The sequence below is a fragment of the Lactuca serriola genome, chromosome 6, assembly GCF_051521515.1.
Source record: "Lactuca serriola cultivar US96UC23 chromosome 6, Lser_US96UC23_V15, whole genome shotgun sequence".
Classification (NCBI taxonomy): Eukaryota; Viridiplantae; Streptophyta; class Magnoliopsida; order Asterales; family Asteraceae; genus Lactuca; species Lactuca serriola.
In genome coordinates, this window is record NC_136413.1 from 186,860,628 (window position 1) to 186,875,058 (window position 14,431).

The 14,431-nt window shown below is 34.0% G+C and overlaps 1 protein-coding gene, 1 long non-coding RNA gene and 1 pseudogene across 3 annotated transcripts; 2 read left to right on the plus strand and 1 right to left on the minus strand.

Annotated features, from left to right (window-relative positions):
* Positions 1–11: 11 nt before the first annotated feature.
* LOC145060485 (serine/threonine-protein kinase TIO-like) lies at positions 12–7,117 on the plus strand (annotated as a pseudogene).
* Positions 7,118–7,362: 245 nt separating this feature from the next.
* LOC145059242 (uncharacterized) lies at positions 7,363–9,453 on the plus strand. The gene is made up of 3 exons (XR_013686716.1): positions 7,363–7,780; positions 7,875–8,086; positions 8,230–9,453. It is a non-coding gene; the product is annotated as an uncharacterized LOC145059242 (long non-coding RNA).
* A 1,848-nt stretch (positions 9,454–11,301) lies between these two features.
* Positions 11,302–14,304, minus strand: LOC145057564 (putative methyltransferase PMT10). Of its 2 annotated transcripts, none has more exons than XM_079005430.1 (9): positions 13,545–14,304; positions 13,317–13,466; positions 12,969–13,239; positions 12,762–12,872; positions 12,519–12,678; positions 12,188–12,445; positions 11,971–12,093; positions 11,816–11,893; positions 11,302–11,720 (listed from the first exon to the last, which is right to left on the minus strand). In XM_079005430.1, the coding sequence occupies exons 1-9, from the start codon at positions 14,184–14,186 to the stop codon at positions 11,516–11,518; spliced, it is 1,998 nt and encodes a 665-aa protein (XP_078861556.1). In that variant the 5' UTR covers positions 14,187–14,304; the 3' UTR covers positions 11,302–11,515. The 2 variants fall into 2 exon arrangements, with proteins under 2 accessions (XP_078861556.1, XP_078861557.1); XM_079005431.1 differs by having other exon boundaries at positions 11,302–11,717; positions 13,545–14,303.
* Positions 14,305–14,431: the final 127 nt, after the last annotated feature.

The following is a 14,431-nucleotide window of genomic DNA, read 5'->3' on the forward strand; positions in this document are numbered from 1 at the left end:
TTACAAAAGTAATGGGAAACGTGAAGCATAAAGAGATGAGGGAGCTGATTGGAGTCAAGCAGGTGACCAATTCTGGATTAGGGGGAGATTGTTGACTTAATCTAGAAATTTTGGATATGTGTTATTTTAATTATTTTTGCTGAAAGTAGTGGTCAAAAGTAGAGTTTGAATAAGCTTGCAGCCATGTTGGATTTAGTACCGAGTCTAGAGGGTAGTATGAGTTAGTTTCTTTATTTTTCTGCATTTGATTAGTTTAAAAGGTGAAAGTGTCGTTGGTAGTATGTGACTTCTTTTGTTTACCGTGAAAGTGAATAAAACAGTGCAGCTTTTGCCCATTTTGCTCCCTGTCCTCTGTTTTGGAGTAAATTGCACGAATGGTCCCTATGGTTTACGGTAATTTGCGTGTTTGGTCCCTAACTTATTTTTTAACATGAAAGGTCCCTACTGTTTGTTTTTTTACGTACTTGGTCCCTGTATTACCTAAAAAGAATATTTTGCCCTTGATTTTTTTAATTTATTTAAATAAACACACTCTCAGCCTCACACCCCTCACCTTACCTTACCTACCCCAATATTTTTCTCTATTTAAATAATAGTCTTTTTAGGTAAGACAAAGACCAAACACATAACAAAAACAAACATTAGGACCAAACGCGTAACAAAAACAAATAATAGGGACCTCCCGAGTTAAAAAAAATAAGTTAGGGACCGAACACGTAAATTACCTCAAACCATAGGGACCATTCGTGTAATTTACTCTCTGTTTTGTTTTATCTCATAAAATCCTTCATACCACTTTAAGCTTTCCCTGCAATACCAACAAGAAGTATAAGCAATATAGTCATTTTTGTTTTTTTTAGAATTTTATTGATTTTAAATGTATGAAATTATTATAAAGTATTAAAAAGAAATGATTTGATTTAGGCAAATGTGATATTAATTGTAAAAGCTTACGAAATGTATATATGATATTTAGAAATTGTATGATATTTTGATGTTTAAGAAGGGCATAAGTGAAATTCTTACTTTGTAAAAAGTTTGAATTTATCAATTTAATGACAAAAATTTCATTTCCATGACTTTCTTCATAAGAAGAAGGCAAGGTGCAGGAAATAAAAATGCATTTTACTCCTATAAATAATAAACTACGTTTTCATATTGGTAATTTGTAAAGAAGGTTACTATTCAACAACAATAGTTGTTAAGAAAGAAAGTGTTAAATGTAGCTTTCTCAGAACACAGAAGATGCTTTAGGAAAAATTGTGTACGAATCCATTGCTTGCATCACAATTATTTTGTCTCAAGTAGCACAAGGTTTCAAAGCATCCCCAGCAACCAAGCGTGCTGATGTGGTAGCAACAAACGAAGGTCTTAAAGAGATACTTAATCCAGGGCCAGTCCATATATATTTTGGGCCCGAGGAAAGAAAGAAAAAAAGTCCCCCCAAAGCCATTATATAATAAAGATTTGAAATAGACACCATTTACAAAAAATCATTAATAATATTTTTTTTACGAAACAGTTGAATTAATAATATAACCATAACCTTTACAAAAACAACTAATAAAAATGCTTATCTTTAAGATTTGAAGAAGCAAAATCATTAGTAATATTATCAAAATCAATTTTGTTTAACCTATATTTCTCTAAACATAATATTGCCAAAACATTTAATTTTTCTTACATTGATTCCCTTAGGTAATTATTAGGTGAGACATCAACACATTTTAAACCACAACCATTATTAGCAAGCTGCAAAATAAAATCAATAACAGAAAATTAGTAGAGACAAAACAAAAAAGTTGGAACATAAAAATGTTGATTATACAACTACATACAAAAATCTGCAAACATATTACATGATTGAGTGAAAAATCTTAAATGTTTGAGGCTGAAAGAATAGAGATCAGACGATTAGAAATAAGATATACTAACAGAAACAAAAATTAGAATGTTTGATACTTTGTTTGATTCTTTGATGGTAGAAAATGAGAAACAAAAAAATCAGAAAAACAAATTTAATCAAACCATACCTCAATTCGCACCTAATGGTTGTACAGTACCTGAAATTGAAGATCAAAAGCTCTGATAAGCAGCCTGTACAGTACCAGAAATCTAAAATAATTTAGGCTCTAAAAGAATGGAGTTCAGATTTCAGAAACCATAAACAAAAACAAAAAATTAGAAGGTTTACACTTTTTTTGAGTCTTTGATTAGAACAAATAATGAAAAACAAAAATACAAATCATAAACAAAAAAGATTTGATCAGGCCATACCTCAAATGTGCGCATGATGCTTGTACATACCCTAAATCAAAAATCAGAAGCTTTGATAAGAAGCTTGTACAGTACCAGAAATCGAAAATCAATTCAGAAATATATGCCTAGTGTGTGGAATAAAAATCAAATGAAGGGGAAGGCCATAGATCGAGGGTGGAGAGTGATGTGATGATGATGAAGGCATCTCCTGATGTCTATTCAGAGGCGGAAAGGCTTGATCTGGAATAACTGATTCACACGACTAACGAGATGTCTACTCGTGTCTGATGTTTGTGCAAGTGTCGATTCGGTACCCTAATTTACGTTGTCTATTGTGCTTAATTCCCAAATGCAGTGTTTCCAACAGCCTTCCAATTAGTTTCTTGGGCTGATTTGAGATTGATTTAATTTGGCCCGGGCCTTAACAAATATACACATAAGTTAATTTTTCTACATACATATATTGTATATAACCCATAAATTTTGGGCCCCTTAGAGGCATGGGCCCTGGGCGCTCGCCCGGGTTGCCAATCGTCAGGACTGGCCCTGACTTCATGCCAAAACATCAGGAGTTTTAGAGACTTTGGTTTCATGCTTGGTAACTTGTGGCACAAGTCTCATGTCCTGCTCATCCAATCTTATACGTGTTGCATGTGAATCATGCAGGGCGATTTGGTCATTAATCGATGCATCTGAGATTCATTAAACTAAAGAGAAAAAAATCCATTTCCATTGAGATCCATCCTTTCGCACTCATTGGATTGGATTAATATTAATGACGATGAATCTAAACCGTTGATCGGTGGGGATTCTGAAAAGATTGTGAATGCAATCACACGAGCATTTCTTGGATCAAAAGCTGTACAAGTTGCTTTTTATTATTGTCTCCGCCAACGCGCAGAGGCTGTTGTATTGTCTTCTGGTATTCAGGTAATTATTTATTTTGTTTTTAATCTTTTATGCGGTTTGCCTAGCTCTTTACCTGTTACCACAGTCGTGAGTGGAGGTGGCGATAACACAATTATTTCAGAAATCCTTTCCATATTATCACTTTGTGCTTCTTTCGAAAGAGATCAACAAACAGGAGATCAAAATAATCTGAAAACAAATTACCAAATCCACATACCCTAATCTGCCATTCATGTGTAGGTGCAGGCCCCTGTTTTGATCAAAAGAGTATACCCAAATAAAGCAAAGCACAGAGCTGCAGGGAAAAGATTCCCAAATTTTCTTCTTATTTCTGATAATAAAACAAGAAACTTACAAGGCTTTAAATAATAAGCAAAGGAAAAACTGCTAAGCTAAAAAACTGAAAAACATGGGCTCCTAACTAGGTGGCAACTAAGCCACTTATTCCTATTGACAAGGTCAATAAAAGACCAGGTCAGAATTACTTTTTCCTCCACATACTTCCCCTTAATTCTGAACTTTGTCCTCAAGTCTTACGACTCCCAAAAGGTTTCTCATCTCTAAGAACTTGAGTCTTGGCAAAGCTTTTGTCAAGGGATCTGCTCTTTGTTCTTCACCACTTATGTGTTTCACATCAATTTGTTTCCTTTCAATACAACCCTGTATGAAATGGAACTTAGTGTCAATGTGCTTACTCCTCCCATGGAAAACAGGATTCTGCATAAGAGCTATGGCTGACTTGTTGTCTACATACATCCTGACACATTCTTCCTTCCAACCGGTCAATTCTTTGAGGAGACTCCTTAGCCAAAGTGCTTGGCATGCTGTTGCAGTTGCTGCCATAAACTCTGCTTCACAGGAAGATAGGGCCACAGTGTGTTGTTTCTGGGACGACCATGTGATTTGATTACCTGATAGATAGAAAATCATTCCTGTTGTACCCTTTTTACCATCGATATCCATTCCATGGCTACTATCACTGAATCCAATAAGCCTTTTATCACCACCTTTCTTGTACATTAGACCAAAGTTGGTTGTCCCCTTTATGTACCTCAAAATGTGTTTGACTGCTTTGAGATGGCTCTGCTTTGGTGATACCATGTATCTACTCACTACTCCAACTGAGTAGCTCAAATCAGGTGTTGAGTGGATGAGATAGCGAAGACTTCCGATGAGGCATCGATACTCGGTAGCATTGACTGGTATTCCATCTTCATCTTTTGTTAAACCCAGTCGGGGTTCCATTGGGTATTGAGATGGGTTGCACTCTCCCATGCCTGCTATTTGCAAACTCTTCTTAGCATACCCTGCTTGACCGATTGTGATGCCATCCTTGTCTTGGTGAACTTCTATCCCTAGGTAGTAGGATAAGGTTCCCTAGTCACTCATATCAAAAAAACTTCAACATCCTTCTTTTAAACTCAACAACTAATTCTTCACTTGAACCTGTCACAATCAGGTCGTCCACATAGGCCCTGACAATCAACGACCTGTTTGACTTTTGGAGTTTATACACAGCATATTCCTATGGACATCTCTGGAATCCCATTTCTTTCAATGTTTTATCAAGCCTATCGTTCCATGCCCTTGGAGCCTGACGAAGGCCATAAAGAGCCTTGTTCAACCTTTACACCATGTTCTCCTTTCTTGCGACAACAAAACCGGTTGATTGTGTGACATATACTTCTTCTTGCAGAATCCCATTTAAGAAGGCTGATTTTACATCCAAATGATGAACCTTCCATCCTTCACTTGCAGCCAAAGCCAACATCATGTACTTTTCGCAGTCGCACAATCCTTAAAATCTTCGGGAAGAAATTCAGCTCTATTCATGCTGACATCATCACCCAAAAAACAACGTTCTCGCCTTTCCGACCTCGCACACCATTACTCTTTATGTGATCGAATTCAAAATTCATTTCAATCTCATTCCATGTCCGCTATGCTGGCACTCGCATCCATTTTGTCCCTCGAAAATTCTCCTTCTGTTGAAACATCAATTTCCGAAATCGCCGTGCCTTTAATTCCACGGAGTGCTACTCTTTGTGATTACCTCAGGATTTCAACACCAGATAGGAATGGAATGAGAGGGAAGCTCTCGTATTGGAACGGAATCAGAGATGGTTGTGTCGGTTTGTTGGAATTTAGACTACGTTGGGGTGGGCCTTTAGCGATTCAACATCTATGCGCGAGTGGAATCCCCCAAACTCTTGTTGATTTATTAGGAAACGATCAATTAGACGATCAGATCGGGTTATCTCTAGTGGGGGTTGTATGGACGGTATCCTCATTATGCCAGTGTCTTCCAGGTGGCGAAATGTAAGTACCTTGCTATTATGTAAAAAATATAAGCATGTTGCTATTATGGGTAAACAAAAGTACATTGCCCATATTTCTAGCAAAAGCATAAGCGTGTTGCTGGTACTCATGGTTTTCCCTTAAAAAAGTTACCGTGATGAAAAAACATGAGTAAAATTTGTGGAAGCTAATATTTATAAGGGTGTTAATGGAAATGGTCTAATCATCATCATCATCGTCATGCAATGATTGTTTATAAATTTATATTACAGGTAGGAATTCTAGGTCAAATAACTCAGTGTTTGGAACACATGGAGTTAAAAGACACTGCAAGAGCAGTTGCATTTCTAGCCAAAATGACTCTTCATAGATCACTTGTTGTTCAACTTCTTGAAAGAGGTCTCTTGGATCCAAACAAAATGAGAAGGCTACTTGACTCCTCATCACCACGAGAAGTCACTCTAGATATTCTCATGATCATTTCAGACTTGGCTCGTATGGATAAGGTAAATATTACATATCATATATTTAGTATCTTATATATATATATATATATATATATATATATATATATATATATATATATTCCAAAACATATGATGAAATGAAATGCAGGTTTTTTATGAGCACATACATGGAGCAAATATTTTACATCTCTTAAAAGACTTTCTAACACACCAAGATCCAAATGTTCATGCCAAAGCTTGCAATGTTATTGGCAATATGTGTCGGCATAGTTCCTACTTTTATGATTTATTGGCAAGTATCAACTCAAGTACCAAATGTCTATTAATTATTTTCTTTTCTTTTTTGAAAAAAAAAACATATAGTATAACTAAAACTACTTTCTGTCTGATAAATGATATGTGTCATACATATTACAGGCAAAGCACAAAATCACCAGTCTCTTGGTTGATAGGTGCTCTGATGGGACAAACGCACTCGTAAATTTGCTTGTTTTGCAGTAAGTTGTATGCTAAAAAAATAAAATATATTTAAATTTTTATATATAAATAATAAACTTAGGTTTTGTTATTTGATTTTAATTATAGATTGGTAATGCAGCAAACCACTGTGACATGTTTTATGAAGAGCTGAGAAAATGCATACCTCTGTTGTCAGCAGAGGAGGATGACAAAAGTAAAGCAAATTCATGTGGTGCTCTCAGTAATCTTGTGCGCAACTCCAACAAACTTTCTCAACATATTGTCTTTAAAGGAGCAATGCAGGTATGTCTATGGTATCATTATAAACTCTAAATATTATTATATTAAGTTACATTTTTGGTCCCTAAGTATACTTGATTCTTGCAATTTTGGTCCTTATTTGAAGTTCTTTTAAACAAGTGATGTTGCATATATACTTTGCATACTGGCATTAATTGCTGAAGTTGGTGTCAGACTGTTGTCTTAACCCCCCAACCAGGAGAGATGCGATTGATGAGTCACCTCTAAAAATAGCTTTGTTTTCATTAGCAAAGATGTGTGCTCATTCACCATGTACACAATTCCTGCGTTCTTCGGAATTGTACCCTGTCATTGGACAACTCCGTCAATCACCGGAATCAACAATTGCCAACTGTTTTCACTATCTATTGTGTGCATGTATGATTGATTCTGGACCAATCATTTTAGTTATTTTAAGAAAGTAATTAATGCATATTAAATGCTGAAGATGTAATTAATATCCATTATATCTTCAACATGTAATATGCATTAATTACTTTCTTAAAATAACTAAAATGATTGGTCCATAATCAATCATACATGCACACAATAGATAGTGAAAACACAATAACCTAACCCTATATATATATATATATATATATATATATATATATATATATATATATATATATATATATATATATATATATATATATATATATGGTAAAGGTTCAAATGAGAACCAAAAAATAATAAGAACCATAAGAACCATTATAACTTATTTTTGTAAATTTAACTTAATGTTATAAAACATACATATTTTTCATTGTTACGATCAGATCTAAGTTATAACATTTCAAAATCTTTCAAAAACTTTCCCAACATTTTTTAAAGAACACAGACCCAAAGATCTCCACCACCACCAACTACCGCCGACGGCGCCACCACCACCAACTATCGTCGGCAGCAACGCCACCGCCGACACCACCGCAGAAGGCCGAACACCTCCACCAGTAGATCGACGTGTCTATTTGCATCAGATCTAACCAGATCTGATGTGTTTGTGCAATTTCATGTTAGGTTTGGCTAACAACCACTTCTAACGAGATTGAAGGAGCTCCAACGATATCTGGTTTTGTGTTCTTCAGGTTATACATTTGATTTTGTGTTATTTATCTCAGATCTCTTAAAAATGTTTGTTGTTTTTCATCTCAAGATCCGGTAAACCATTTTTTTCTCCAGATCTACGACTGCCTCCATTTTTTCTCTGTTTTGCTCCGGTGAACCATCAAACCTCCACTCTCAAACCTTACCGGAGAGCCAAACAACATCACTTGACGTCAAAGATGATGAGGCTATTATTGTTCTGTCAAGATATGATGTTTTTTGTTGATTATGGATCTGATGTATGTGGTGCATATAAAGTGTTTGATGAAACGCCTCAACGGAATTCAGTAAGTGAATATGTATTTTTATGTGTTAATTTGTGAATATGTAAATTATTAAGTTATGAATGCACTTTTTATTCACTAAGCTATGAACTAGTATCTGAAATGTTGAATTAAACTATGAATTCTGATTTTTTTTTTTTATCTAGATATGATTTATGAAGGAACGATGTTGGCAAAATACGGTAGTTAGCGGTGTTGTTGTTGGTGGTGATGGTAGAGTAAGGATATAGTCTATTTCTCTCATCTTCTTCATTGATTTCAGATAAGTTATCATCTCTTATGATTCATATATATGTTTTTTTTTAATGTTTGCTTCTAAAATATGTCATAATTATGTGTGTATTAAACTGTGAATTGGCTGTTTAATACGATGAAATATGAAATTATACTTATAAATGAGTTGTGAATGTATTGTATTAAACTGTGAATTTTGTGTATTAAGCTGTAAAGTTTATTCACAACTTAGTATAATAAATTCACAATTTAATACACAAAAACGAAGCTAAATATATACGTATAAATGTAAGTTTTAAGTTGATAATATATAAGTTTTGTTTATTAAACTGTGAACTTATTGTATTAAGCTGTGAATTTTTTATATTAAATTATGAAGTGACTGTATTAAGCTGTGAATTGTCTGTATTAAGCTGTGAACTTTTTATGAATTTTGTGGTTTCTTCAAAAATATGAAAATAAATTAACATTGTACATATATTCGATTTTCTCTAATTTTGAATAAAATATGTAAAATTTAAATTGTGAATATTGTATAATTTAAAATTTGAAAGAAGCACTATCTTCCAGATATTTAAGGTATAAATGTAATTTTTACATTGACAATATGGCTGTAAATGTATAATTTTGTATTAAATTGTGAATTTATTATATTAAATTGTGAATTTTGTGTATTAAACTGTGAATCGACTGTATTAAAATATGAATAGTTATAAATTTTGTGTTAAAATATGATATATTTATATATAAATGTTTGTATTAATTTTCTTGTGAATATATTTATTCTTTGTGTTGTATAAATATATAAGAATATAGTAGTTTTAATATTTGTTTTCCATTAAACTTTAAATGAGTGAATTAATAAGTTTATTAAACTGTGAATGTATTATTTAAGTTGTCAATGTATGATTTTATATATAGATCTAATTTGGAATGAAAGATTGTGGCAAGTTGGCACAAGTGGTTGTTGGTGGCGTGTGGTAGTTGGTGGTGGTGGTAGAGTTTGATATTGTCTTTTCTAAATCTTTGAATTAGTGTAGAATGTATTGTATTAAGTTTTGAATTTGTTTATATTAAACTGCAAATGAACTGTATTATATACATATTGTGTTAAAATATCAATGAAAATATTAGACTATAAAAATTACGATTTTACCCATTTTTTAACAAAAAGACAAAAAAATTAAGGTTTTTACATATTTAATAAGTATTCACATGTTTAATAACTATTAGACGAAGGTTTTTAGAGTTCTTAACCTTTTTTGGATTGTATATATGCCTACGTTTTTCGGCTTTTTGATTTTGATTGATTAAATTTGTTGTTATTGTTATTTTTGTTATGTGTAAAGAATTTACAAAGTGGATATATGACGTTGGGTTTTTGGGTAAGGTGAAATGTGCTTTACTTTTAAGGTTGATTCCTTAGCTATTAAGCTCTTAATTTTTGGCATTGATTTCACCTTGCCAACTCACATCACACTCGCTTCTTTTTATAGTCCGCATGTATTTCTTAAAAAAGCATTTTTTTTTTTAATTGAAGACAAAAAGGAACATAAACGTATTTTTACTAGTGATCAAAGATTATTTTCTTAGGCAGTTAAAAAAAATAGTTGAATTATTAATCATATGATAAAAACATTTTAGCGATTAATCAAATAAATCAATCAAAGATGTCCAATGTTTTTTTTTGGAGAATAGTTAAAAAAGCATAGATAGATGTGTTGAAAATTGAAATACTTTTTTGGTGGAACCCACTTTCACATGGTGCATCGTCAATAAATACTTGGCTCCAACCCAACGCCTTCCATTCTTCCATTTCTTCCGCAAAAGCAAAACTCAAAACTCTTAAAAGTTAGAAATTAGCATGCGTTATGTCGTCAAGTGAGTTGGACCCAAGCGAATCACAACTCACCAATAACACAACCATGGCTGAAATCCATGGGATACCTTCCCACCCCCGGTTAGAGCCTGACATGTCGACCAACATTGGTTCTGATGTCAATGAAGAACGGCGTAATTTACGGATGGTCTCTAACCGTGAATTAGCCAGACGATCCAGGCAACGAAAGATGAGGCATTTAGAGGAACTAAGAGAAGAGCTGAACCGGTTAAGACTTGAAAACCAACACCTCAAAAACCGTCTCACTTGGCTTGTACATCAGTGTCGAATTCAGGGTCACTCCAAACATATTTGAGAGACACTCACAAGAAGCAAAATGATGAGGCTTTAAATTATGAAATCTGTAATCGATTTACTAAGCCATCTTATTGTCTTCTTCTTCTTTTTTTTTTTTTTTTTTTTCATGTTTTTCGCTTTTATATGCATATGTTTAGGTTAGGCAATATCTTAATTATATAAATAATGTTAATGAGAAAAACTAGTAATTAAACCAAAACATATGGTTATTTGGACAGGAGTACAAGATGGGCTAACTCACTATGAGTCGTCTCTCTCTCTCTCTATATATATACAAATAATGATTTACACCCACCAAGAATAATTTCCGTCAGTTTAATTATGATAAATGGTGGTATTTTTATTTATATTTTTTATTAATCCACTTAAAAAAACATGATTCGACTTTTATATCTTTCTATTTTGTTTCTATCCAATATAAGAATGTCACATTTTTTTAAATAATATTCAAAATAAAAATTCATAAAATAAAGTATTTTATTTTTAAATAATAAAAAGTTGTGTTAGATTGGTTAAAAGAATACCAAAAAGGGACTGAAAAGTTATTCAAATAATAATAAAAAAAAATTGTAACAGACAACAAGAATTAAAAATCAAGTAAAATTAATTGAATAATCCACATCATGTTTAAACCTTTTTCTCATTACTTAGCTTTGGGAGTTGAAAGTTTGTTTCGACTTTTGTGCCTTGTTTATAAATTATACATAAAAGTTTTAGTAAAATGCCAAAACGGATTGGATTCATGAGTCATCTTACCATTCCAATACCCTTTGTCTTATCTTTTCAATTTTACAATCAATTAATATATTCAATTCAACGTTTATCCATATAAAGAATACAAGTAAATCTACCTATTTATTAGAATTATTTTTTCCTTCATCAACAAACTTCCTACTCGAGTTTTCCAACGATCAATTTAAGGTTTAAGGCTACAACTGTTGCAGCAGCTATCTGGTATATACTTTTAAGGAATATGAATACGAGAGAAGTGTCTGTTTGTGTTATAGAAGGCGTTTTTCACATGTCAAAAGCTTGACCCCAGCATTGGGACCCTCACCATTGTCAAACACATGTGTCATCCATCCCATCGCCTTTGCTATTTCTTCAAGTTTATAAATCACAGAATTAACATCCCGAATATACACATGTCCATTTGGCCTTAAGATTCGATTCATCTCAAGCATTATGCTAGACATACTACACCTGCTTTTCAATCAAAACAAAACAAAAACCCTTTTTAGTTACTTATCGTTATATACTTTTATACTATCCATCAAGTCCTAACATTTTACAAATTTTACCTTTTTTGCTCTATGGAGAAGAGCCCAGCAGCATTCAATATGTCGTATGTTCTAGGGTATGTGTCAAATGCCTCACACCTTACCAAAAAATAAAAAAGATTTAATTAATAAAAAATAAATAAACAAATGAAAGTAGGTTGCTATTTCTTACATACCAGTCATGCACAACACCTACAAGCCCACGATCATAGATAACAGGCAAAGTATTTGTATCACTAACAGGAACAACATTCATAACCCAACAATCAACCCCATGATCATGCAATGCTGCTGCAAATCTGTCATCATATCATATCATACACAACATCAACATGCTATAACAACATATATAAGAAAAAGAAATAGATTGAATATTTAATAATTAATTAATACCCTCCATATCTTGCCCTCATATCCATCACATTTCGTACATTTAAAGTCCTCCAACGAAAAACATTAACATAACTTAATGTTATTTCTTTCCAATATTTATACTCTGCTTTGTATATATCATTCCTGGATACAAAAGCATCCATTTTTATACTTCGAAGCCTCTCTGGTGGATGATGAAGGCGTGCTGGCCACTCTGTAACATTACCTCCATAACCATTTTCAGGTAATTTGGTTATGCATGCCTTCAGTGGGACATACCTACATGATACAACATTGTAAAACACTTGAACATAATGTTAATGATGATGATAATAATAAAACAATGACTCACCAAACATTATCTGGATCATCTTTTTCTTCACATATTGGAGGTTGTGTGTTTTGATTACGTGTAAAGTAACAGGTGTTGTTGAGAGGCTTGCGCCATGTGGCGATATATCCTTCTTTTGCTATCAGTTCCCAACATATGCGTCCAGTAAGATCCTCCATTTCTGTATTTTATTTACTACATTATTCATATAACATATATATGTTATTGAATTTTGTAAATAGAGATGTCATATTGTCATGTCACCTTTCCATTGTTCTTGAAGCTTATCTTCATGTTTATAAACAGGTTGTGCTGCCCACACAAAGTATCCTCCTGCCCTTAGCATCCTGTTCACCTCCAGAAGCAAAATTCCATCTTAAACAGAAACCAACAAAAGGTAAAAAGATAATTAATATCAGTAAATACTAAATACTACTAAGAAAAATCTAAAAACAATTGAAAGGGGAATACCATCACGAGTCCAGTTTATTCTACATCTTGAGCAATGTATTAAATCAAATGCTTGGCTTGGATATAACAATCTGTGTGTTGCAAATACTGCCACCATGGCAGGAACACCACGCTCTAGGGCAAATTGAATCTGATTCTCATGAACATCTTTTGGTGCTATAGATAGAGTAGTCACATTTCGATCAAGTAAAAAAGCACCAAAACTTGCTACACCACAACCAACATCCAATGCAACTCGAACATGTTGACCAAATGCAATATCAGGAACCATCTGTACATTTGGTGGAAAGATGGAATCAAAGGGATGGATACTTGATTTATAATCTACAGTAATTGAAGACAGAAAACCTTAGAGATTTGATCCAAGTACAGATTTGCGCCATGTATGAACTGTGTTCCACCTCCTGGAAATATGAACTTGTCTTTGTTTCTTGATATCCAGTTTTGTCCTCCTTTATCTTCAACCAGACGTGTATGAGGTACATTATCATACCATACCTGTTGTGAGTTGAGCGTAAGAAACTAAAACAAGCAAAACAGAACAAGCATTAGGTAAAGAAAAGTAAATCAACATACCTCATCTCGACTTTTTGGCCATGGAATGTGGTCTTTGTACCCTTTGGGATTGGGCACCAGACAATCCAATTCGTTTCCTTTTGCTGGGCAATGTCTTTCATACTTCTCGCCCTTTTCAGTTGAATTTAACCTAGAAACCACATCTACATTATCCAAACAAGGTATATACTCTCTTTTACCCTGATCACAAACCCTAAATTTCTCAATTTTTTCCCAATTCTGATCGCTTTCTACAACACTCTCCCCCAAACTTTCGTTAACCTTACTCTCAAGTAAACTCGAGTCGTAATCCCCTATCACAAAGTCAACCGTCATCGCGCCGTTCTCGTCCACAATTCCCGTCCTCTCAATAACATCTTCGGGCTGCAGATGCGGCGGTTGCGGAGAGGCCGCTTTTGGTGGTGAGGCCAAATAAGTGGATGAACTGCTGGCAGTGGAATTGACATCGGCGTGGACGGCTGTGGTAGTGTTGGTGGTGGAGGAGAACGATAGAGAGAATTCCTGAGAGTAGGTAGTGTCGGAGGAAAAATGTTTGACGGCGAAGAAGAGGGATAAGGAGAAGAACGACAGGACTAGAATTTTTATGAATGTGTTGGGGTTTGTGATGTGATCCGGTGAAGGGACGCTCGTTGCGGCTCTCATGGCGGCGAGCGGTCAGCGGTGGTCCGTTGGAGTGACGGCCACTCTCTGTCAGTGAGAGATGTCGATTGTCCGTACCGGTTACTCTACGTAGTTAAATTTGGGAATATGAGTAAAAAGCAGCTGTCAGATGACAAATGATATCCTAATGATTAGATACTTTACATTTATAATCCATCTTATTCAGTAAGTTTCCATTTTAAGTCCCTGATATTCAGTAAAGTTCCATTTATGGTTCATAATGTTCC